This window comes from Echinops telfairi, unplaced genomic scaffold (genome assembly GCF_000313985.2).
Source record: "Echinops telfairi isolate 266 unplaced genomic scaffold, ASM31398v2 ScPeMD7_31;HRSCAF=116, whole genome shotgun sequence".
In the NCBI taxonomy this organism is placed as follows: domain Eukaryota; kingdom Metazoa; phylum Chordata; class Mammalia; order Afrosoricida; family Tenrecidae; genus Echinops; species Echinops telfairi.
In genome coordinates this window covers 6,490,396-6,500,180 of record NW_022103928.1, presented here as the reverse complement: position 1 = coordinate 6,500,180, position 9,785 = coordinate 6,490,396, and the positions used below count along the sequence as shown (strand labels likewise).

General features: G+C 42.6%; 1 protein-coding gene across 1 annotated transcript in view; it reads right to left on the bottom strand.

Annotated features, from left to right (window-relative positions):
- Window positions 1–2,061: 2,061 nt before the first annotated feature.
- Window positions 2,062–9,785, bottom strand: part of LOC101664119 (RING1 and YY1 binding protein) — an 85,594-nt gene continuing 77,870 nt past the window's right edge. Inside the window, exons 3-5 of the mRNA XM_045290116.1 lie at window positions 6,667–6,843; window positions 6,473–6,571; window positions 2,062–6,050 (exon numbers count right to left, since the gene is read on the bottom strand). Coding sequence (XP_045146051.1) covers window positions 5,798–6,050; window positions 6,473–6,571; window positions 6,667–6,843 — 529 coding nt within the window. The 3' untranslated portion in view covers window positions 2,062–5,797. The remainder of the gene's footprint in view (window positions 6,051–6,472; window positions 6,572–6,666; window positions 6,844–9,785) is intronic.

Sequence of the window (9,785 nt, the reverse complement as noted above, 5' to 3'; positions counted from 1 at the left end):
TGAGAGGCTGGGGCATCTTCAGACTCTCCTTTTGCTCGTGCATAGCAGCACAGTGGGTTGTGCAACCTCTGATTTTCATGCCTGATGGCCACCCACGTGCCAGAACTGGCTGGGCACTTTGTGGTTTAAGATGTCATGCTACCCTTGAGTGAGACTGAGAATGTCTTAAGACATGGTGTCCCTACGCAAGCTCTCCCTTACTAAGATGGTGTTGACTCTGTAGAGGAAAGATGTCAATTGCTCCCATTTTACAATGGGAAATCATCTTTCCTAGCCCCACAGGGACAGTTACTTGCCTTCATGCCTACTAGTGGGAGGCCCTTTCCATCTTTCTGAAAAGTGCCACCAGCAGTAGGAACCTTCACAAATGATTTCTTGGGTACCCACAAAAGCAGAGGGATGGGGATGGAGCAGATGGCCTCTCAGTATCCACAATGGCAAGCATATGGCCCCAGCTCTTCAAACTTTCTAAGACTTCAGAAGAGCTAAATGGAAAAACAGGGGCAAAGAATGGAGTTGGCCATGTTTTCTCAAAAAAGGGTCTGACAGCATTAATAAGCTCTTCCCCTTTAACGTTTAGGACAACGTTTAGGACCACCACCACCACCACAAGAAACCTCAGTAATTAAGGGAGGTCTTTATGTGACTTCCCTATTGGACAGATTAGTGACTGCTGTGGCCTCAATGACAGGCAGCAGTCTCCTAGAGAAAGCAAAAAGCCCACTTTATGGAGACCGACTGACAACTTTGACCCCCTCCTTTGCTACCATACCTCATTGCAGAGGGTTATATAACCAAGGGGCTCTTTTAAAAGATTTTCAGCCATACACTATTCGTCCATGAAATTTACCATTTCAGGCATTATCCTTTTCTTTAAATCTATGAAACATCTCTGCTAAGAGGACTGAGACATGCAATGAGAGCAACAAAAGCTTCTTGCTAGTTTTCACTAGCAAGATCTCAGAACTCATACGATTTCTGATAAATTTCATGAGCATTTTCTTCTGAGATTTGGTCATTCCTCTGCCTTTCATTTCCTGAGACATGTGCTGAGACGCCCAAATCAACTCAGTTCCGCTAAACGCTTAAGTGAAAGGAGTTTCTTATTCATGTAGGTTATATCCCTCAGGTTAAAAATCAGAGGAAAACTCACCTTCCCGACACGATTGCTGAAGACAAATGGGTGCATAAGCAAATGTGGTGGAGAAAGCTGATGGAGCCCGGCTATCAAAAGATATGGCATTTAGGGTCTTAAAGACTTAAAGGTAAACAAGCAGCCATCTAGCTTTGAAGCAACAAAGCCTACATGGAAGAAGCACACCAGCCTGCATGATCACGAGGTGCCAAAGGGATCAGTTATCAGGCATCAAAGAACAAAAGATCGTATCATTGTAAATGAGGGGGAGTGCAGAGTGAAGACCCAAAGCCCATCTGTAGGCAACTGGACATCCCCTTACAGAAGGATCATGGGGAGGAGCGGAGCCAGTCAGGGTGCAGTGTAGCAACGATGAAACATACAACTTTCCTCTCGTTCCTAAACGCTTCCTGCCCACCAACTATCATGATACCAATTCTACCTTCCACATCTGGCTAGATCACAGGATGTACACTGGTACAGATAGGAACTGGAAACACAGGGAATCGAGGGCGGATGATCCCTTTAGGACCAGTGGCGAGAGTGACAAACGGAGAGGGTGGAGGGAGGGTGGGGCAGAGGGGAACCGATTATAAGGATCTACATAAAACCTTCTCCCTGGGGGACGGACATCAGTAAAGTGGGTGAAGGGAGATGTTAGACAGTATATGACAAAATAATTTAAATTATCAAGGGTTCATGAGGGAGGGGGTTAAATGAGCTGATGCCAGGGGTTTATATGGAGATCAAATGTTTTGAAGACGAGGGTAACGTATGTACAAATGTGCTTTATACAATTGATGTACATACGGATCGTGATGAGAGTTGTGAGCCCCCCAATAAAACGATTTAAAAAAATCAGCATAAAACCAACTTAAGAGGCTAAAATCTACACACACACACACACAAATCAAAGATTGCCAAGGTAAATTTTACTATTTTATTTGTGAAAAAACTACAAGCAGAATTCATAAATAGACATTTCTATTTAAAGCAGGAAAATGATAAAGTGGCTTCTAACATAGTCGTGCACATGCCAGTAACAGGAATATATTAACATCTTTTATTTGCTAGACAAAGAGCAGTGTCCAATATAAATTTCCCCAAAACATTTAAGACCTGTGAATTTCTGACCAGTTCACAAAACCACTGACACTTTAGCATGAAGAAAAAAACAAACCTAACAGACTGTCAGCTCTAAAGACGGTACAGAGCAGAAACTTCCAGAGCGTTATACAAGCTGTCTTTCTGGGCAAATGAAAAATATAGCTCGTATAATACATTAACAAAAATTCACAAGATTATGTTTTGACATACTTAACAAGCATTCTCTATTTGTCTCCAACAAACAAAGCTAAGGAAATAATGTAACCATCTTTACACAGTAAATTAAGGTTACAAGTCATACACAAGAACAGAACGGCTTGCGCATTAAAAACTGTTCAGCTCCATTGTCTTACTCTAAATGTTGGCTCTTCAAACCACTTTTCCCCCCCGGTTACATACAAGCAAAGATTATATATTCAGCAATTAATAAATTTTCAATAATTTAAGATACGGTAGCTTAAAAAAAGTAGACGGAGAATGGTCTTTGATAAGGCAGGTGAAACATCTTAGTGGAACTAAACTCATAGAAGCTTCTGCCCATGTTTTTAAATTCCAAATTTAAACGGAAAGGTTTTGATTAACGTTATTTGTGGGTGTCAAGATGCCCTTACCCATTTTTTAACTGCAAGACTCAGGCAGAGCAAGTCCGGTAAGCTCTGCTTTGCGCACGCACACAGGCGCGAAGATCCTGTGGCATTCAACAAAGGGAGCCTTGCAAGCCTAACACTGTGCTTTTGCGTGTTTCTGAACCTGCTTTCTGTGCCACTGAATACCAAGTATTTCTGGTCCTCTCTTTAATAGAAATCTTTAAAATCTATACTAGTGTTTTGACGTGCTGCCTACTACTTGTAGGGCAAACTGCAAATGCATAAAGTGACAGGAATTCCATTTCCAAAATATGTGCCTGAGGGATGTCATCCATTTCAGAAACTGAGGGGCTAGGCACCTGCCACCTGGCTGCCATGACAGAATGCAGAACGGCCGCCAAAGGACCAGCCCCATTGTCTCAGATGGGTCCCGGCTACTTGCTGCAGTTCCTCCCCAATGGAAGTTTCCTTCCACCTGGTTCAAGCCCAGTTCCCTTCCAGCACCCCTCCCCCACTTTCCATTTACTTTGAATTTATCATGGAGGCAAAACTGAAAAACCAAGACACTGACAATGAATTAGCAGCCTATGAGTAGCTGGTTTATCAGCTTTTCCCACTAATACGGTGGTCCAATCACTTTACATGAAACTAATTTTGCAAGAATAACAGTGTTTGTGAACAAAGTGCAGATCAACACTTATGGTTCAAAAAGCAGTGCGACCCATGTGAGTTTGGTGGCATTTGAATTTTTTAAAACGTTAATTAAAAAACATTGTCCTTATACCTCTGGAAAATAAATATGGCTGGCTAATTTACACCCTCCCTGAGACCCTTAATAAAAGGAATATTAAAACGTTATAAGGAATGTCTTTGCAATATCCCACTAATATTAAAATGTGGATTTAAAATTCATAGTCAAATCACTATATATTTTGATGCCTATGGAAAGCATCTGATTTCCTTTGGTTCATTAATAAATACTTTAAAAATGTATTTAAAAAAGAGGACCACTTGCATCCAGATACAAGTATTCTTTTAAAAAGAAGGGAACATTGTCCATGCGTTTGAGAATAGGATCACAGCAACAAATGACACTGCTTTGTAATCGATACCTTTTTAAGAACATAATTTGAACAATGGTACACCAGTGACTACAGGGTAGTTTTAATGTAAATGTGAAAGGAACATTTCCTGTCGGCTACTCAAATCCAGCTGTTAATTTTTTCTTAAAAATGTGTTGCCTCCACAGACAAGTTACTTCTATATTCATACCCAAACCGGTTTTTGAAAGATGAAAATGTGGTGCTTAAATGATAGCTACCCTACTGGAGGATGTCAGATGAAGAATGTGAGCAGAGTTCCCACGTGTCAAATGACTCTCAAGTACTGTGAATTTGGTGAGTAAGAATGGACAAGTGGCGAAAGAGAGAGCAAGCTATCCAGGGGGGGCCCCACCCCACCCCCATCCAGAACAAGAGAAATGTAAAATTGGGAGGTGTGCATTCCTGTCAGTGGTCTTTGTTTTTTGCAAGACGGTGAAAAAAATCACAATAAAAAGAAACTTTAGAATTTAGTCAAATTATCTTTATGTCAAGGAAGAGATCACACACTCGCCATCAGCACATACATTCCGTGAATCTGGTTGCTGATGGCGCTAAAGCCATTCACAATTTGAGTTCTTCCCACAGCAGGGAATTGAGGCATGCCTCCAAGCCAGCAGTGGCTGTGTGGTGGATAACCTTTCTTTAGTGAAGCAAACAATAGTCAATTTTAAGAGAGAAAGGGACGTAGTTCTCACAACTGAATTGGTAGGGTGAGGAGTGAGGCAGAGGGGACAAGAGGCAAATAGATTTTCAATTACCAAAAATCACCACAGCAATGTCACATGGGAAGTGGAAACAAGGAACTGCTTCCTGAGTGGACCAAAAAGACACAGTTCAGACTCTTTTAATCCTAAAACGAAGAGATAATTTTATAGCGTTACATCAGACATGGAGAGAAGTCTGGAAAATGGATGGAATTCAAGTGACAACACCACACTTTCATGAATGTATGTCGAACAGCGACGTTAACATGTAACCGTAATTTACATGAAAACTTGGCATTCTGGAGCTGGCCGCAGTGACGCTGGAATGATCAGAGCCCTCCCAAAACCACTCAGGATTTGTCAGTTATTCCATTGCAAATGCAGGCTACCTGGAGCAGTCTTTAAATTTGAGATCACATTGTTTTAAAAATATATAATTTTTATATTGTCCAGTACTCTTTAGACAGATGAGAGGTCAAGTTCCCACGTGGGTTGAAACATACTTCATGTAAAACTGATTTTAATCCAATTTCAGCACTTTCATAGAAGGGACTGTCCCAGATCTGTGACTGTTCAGAGTTGTATTCACTTCACAGTGTATCAAGCACCAGCGTTGCCATGGATTGGTTTCAAATAACCCTTTATATATAATTTTATATTTATATTTATATATAGTTATATCAAAACTGATAGTACATAGTATAACTAGAAGGAAGAACTAAACTTAAAAGGATATGCTGAAAAGATGAAGTCTGTGAACACAATAAATAAAAGTTCCCTCTCCCGCCCCCACCCCCCCACCAGAACAACAACAACAACAAAAAAAAACTCCAAAAAACCAGTTGTAATGTACATGGAAAATTGTGCACAGCAGATTTTTTTTCTTTTTTTTTATATAAAAAGTAGATTCAGGAGCACATCCAATTATAAATGATTGTTAGGAAAATCATATAAAACAATGGAATACATAAAAGTGTCAAGAGTAATCGTCAGGGCGCAGAATTTCTTGGCCAGATGCCCGTGGCAGCAGAAACCATCCCGGCAGCATCAGTGAGAGGCTGGTGTCCGCAGAGGCATCTCCGGGAGGGCACGCAGCCTGGGCAAGTGGAGGGTTTGAATTTCATACCCTGATTCATAGTTTTCACAATTCCATGTGCAATTTCAGAAAGACTCGTCATTGACTGCTGACATGTCGCCCTTGGGCGTTGAGGAGCGGGAGGAGCCCTTGTCTGTACTCTCTGACCCCGAGCTGCTCTGGTTCTGCTGTTCTGAGCCTGCACTGGAGGTCACCGTGGAGGAGGATGTCGAGGAGGAGCGAGTCTTTTCCTTAAAGTCTGTGATAATGACAGTGACGTTGCCCACAGTTACTGCCAACTGCTGCGCGGTGCTCCGGTCAACGTTTTTCAGCCTGGGCCTGAAAGCAATGCCACAGGGGAGAACAGGTTGTCAGAGAAATAACTGATCAGACTCTACTAGTAGAACAGCATCAGCATACACACAGATGTCTACCCATCCCCAGGCCTTTACAGAGAGGGCTGAGTCACTTCAGCAATGGCAGAAACCACACAGTGGTTGGCAGTTTTGAGAGCTAGAAAAAAATACTATTAATGCATCTTTCTCCTTTATTGTTTCAGGGATTAGGGGGCCACAGAATGGGGCAGTGATAGGAAAACTAGCTTTTATTTAACAAACAAACAAAATCTCCATCCCACACCAAGCCCTTCATCCCAGCCAGCCCTTCATAGTTATAGGAAGGAACCAATAAGCACAAAGCCACCCTGGGCCTTGCTCTTGACTGCAGAAATCAGCCATCGTTTTATCTCTGTTTAAAAGTACCTTGAGGTGTGATTCGTTTCACTGGTCTTTGTCGTGGCATTTGCAGACTGTATACTGTTTGCTTCACTCGGAGGATCTTTCAGAATATCTGACTTTGGTCTAAAAGAGGGGATTTAAAAGAGAGGCATTTTACAAAGGTGTCTTTAATTCAGCGGCAGATTAACGTTCACACACTCAGGTGGCCAGGAACTTACTTTGTTTTCTTGTTGGTGTTTTTCTTGGTAACACTAGGACTGATTTCCTTCTCTTTCTCCGGCTTCTCTTTGTCTGGCTTTTCCACCTTCTCTTTCTTCTCCTTTTTCGGCGGTGGGGGAGTAGCATACTGCTGGGCCACTTGTTGTGCCACGAGCTGAGAATTTATCCGAGGTTTTCTAAAAGGTTGAAGAAAAGGTATGTCACTAGTCGCTTCATTGCTTTAAACCTTTTATTTTGGTCTTTTGATTCCAAATTTAAACTCAATTACATGGTGATGTTTCTACATTATTATTTCTATGCAGTATGGGTAAATCCATAAAACGTTTTCTTCCTCAAATCCTCTCTAGTGTGCGCCCTTCTCTCCTGTGTTTATGTGGTCACACTGCACACATACTCCTGGGCAACACGTGTATGCCTGGGCAGGAAGACTCCTTCAGCCAATAAAATGCTCCTTTCTCTAAGAATGCTGAACCTGCTACTTCCTCTGAGCTGTCAAGATTATACTGACTGACAGCTTTCAAATACTCCTGGTTCACAGGGCTAATCTCATTTTATTTATTGGACACTGGTAATCCCTTCAAAAGAGAATGAAATTAGAAGTGTGACATTCCCTCTTCAATCTAATTATTCCGACATAGTCTGCTCCCCCGCAGCGCCATGATTGGCAGGGACAACATACACAGAGCAATGAAAGGTAACTGTGGTTCATACTCACTCTCAAGGGGACGAGGATTCAAAGTCACTATGAAAAAACGTAGACAACTGAGACATTCATTGTGCCACCAACAATTACGTCCACACCAATCTCCAACTGACACTGATTCTTAGCACTATTGTTTACAATTCTAAGTGATGCCAAACACTTTCACAATGCATGGCCATTCACAGGCCCAAATGGAAAAGGGAGAAAGGAATGTCTATGTAGTATTTCTATGTAATATGAATTTTCAAAGACTGCTGTGTCCAGACAGACATTACAGTACAATAAACTCTCCAAGCGCAAGGTAGAACAAAGAACCAAATAGGCCATTAAGGGAGAGAAGCAACAGGCGTCCAGAATGGATCACCCTTTGGATGCTGTGACTGCCTCTCCCTTCCCCAGGATGGAACAGAGGCCCCTCTGGGCGGCATGGTCTGTCAAAGGGATAGCCAGGCGGGGGAGGTGGGGAAGGAGAGACACAGGGAAACAAAACAGGGCTGGCTTTGCCTTGAATAATTCTGGCTACTCTTAGCAAGAAAGCAAAGAGACACAGTGAGCAAACAAGTAAATGGGCTTAGTGGCTAAGTGCACAGTATGCTAACCACCTAAATTATTTGGGCTATGGGAAACCAGGCAGTCGGTGTGATGTGGCAGACAAGGTGTGCAAGAGGGAGGGGATGAGATACTGCTGGGTGAGGCAGACCTGCAGCTACACATTTAGAACCTACTAAGAGGCACACCCAGTAATAAAATCAAATAAGGCCATAGAGCCAGCCCCTTTTCTCCAGTAATCAAACTCAGCAGTTTTTTACCAAAGCCATCCTGCTATTTAAGGAGGTAGGGATCTACAATCCAGATTACTTTACAAAGTGGCACTTAGTCCAAGATGGAATATGTGTTGAAGCCATTGGTTTATTATGGGTTTTTCCAGAGCAACTCAGTTACAGTGCAGCTTTACAGGAAAACATACAAGCTAAGGTGCCACCTTTGATAAAGTTTTCTTTTGGTCTAGCCACCCAGACATGGTGCAGGCGGCTGGCCACAGCTCTTACTCCAAGCTTCCCCAACGAGATATGCAGCCTCCAGGTTCCCCTCACAGTTCCCCTGCAGCAGCCATGCTAACACACTCGCTTCCTCCAAAGAAAAATTATGAATGTGTTAAGGCTTACCAAGAAGATAATCACCACTACAAAACCTTTCTCTCAAGCACTTGCTGGGGACACAAGCATCCACGGTCTACAGGGATTACTGCAGGGTCTTACTTCAAATGGAAATGAAATGCCACACTCAGTCAATACACAGATATCACAATCAATCAACTCAGCTCAGAGCTGTTAAAAAAATGCCCAAGACTTTATGAAAAACTATACCTTGAGGAACAATTTCAATGAAGCCAATGTATGCACTTTACTCCACAGATTTCTGACCAAGGAGAGAGTATTCTTGAACCATAATTTAAGAGTGCCTTCTACATGGAGAGAAAGCACACTAGGTACCTGCCCCAAAACTCAGGACACCAGGCCCATACAATGTGGGTTAGGGGTGCCCTCTCCCTGTGGGCCCCTGTGACATTCTAATGATGTCACTTGCACTGTACTTGCCAGGCTACTGTGTACTCTAATGGCTAAGACCACCTCTGAATCACATCGCAAGGCATCCAACATGAGGAACTGTATTAAAGGGTTGCAGAATTAGGAAGGTTGAGAACCACTGCTCTATACCACCAGGGTTCCTATAGAGAAGCTAGGTAAAGATAATCGTTTACAAGTTTCGCTCACAGTTAACAGTCTCTAGTCACAAGGACACAGACGGGGCTGTGGGCAGTTTGGAAGTAGAAGTTTACAGAAGGCAGTACTCACAGAAAGAGTGTATGATCAGAGAAAAGGCATTCTCTCTCTCTCTCTCAAGTTGCCCTTAAAGACAGGAGTGGAGTGTGCTTCTCAGCCCCCACTAAGTATGCTGACATAGATTACTCCCTAACAAGGTCTGCTCGCCAGGGTTTTCAGCATTGTGCAGATAGGATGGCCAGGTGCCATCTGAATATGACACTAGTGACTATTCTCACCATTTTGACATGTATACACTCTCAGAAGGCTCCTTCAGCACATGTAACACAATCTATCCACTATCTCGAGAACATAAGCTCCATGTATAAAAGGTGAACTTGGGCTGTGACTCGTGCTACCAGGTAGCATGTGTGGACAGCGGTGTTCCTAAGGACAAGGCAGGCTTCACTAGAAAGATGAAGCAAGTGTTCCTCTCCTCTGTGGAGGCCAAAGTTCACACATGAAAAGGGCTATCTGAGACTTGATTATTATACCAAGATAAATGGAGCCTGTGCAAAAAAGAAATTGGAAATGTGTTCTATTTCAAAAGTACTGCTGTGTTCCAAATGTCATATATTCTTATCAGCAACAA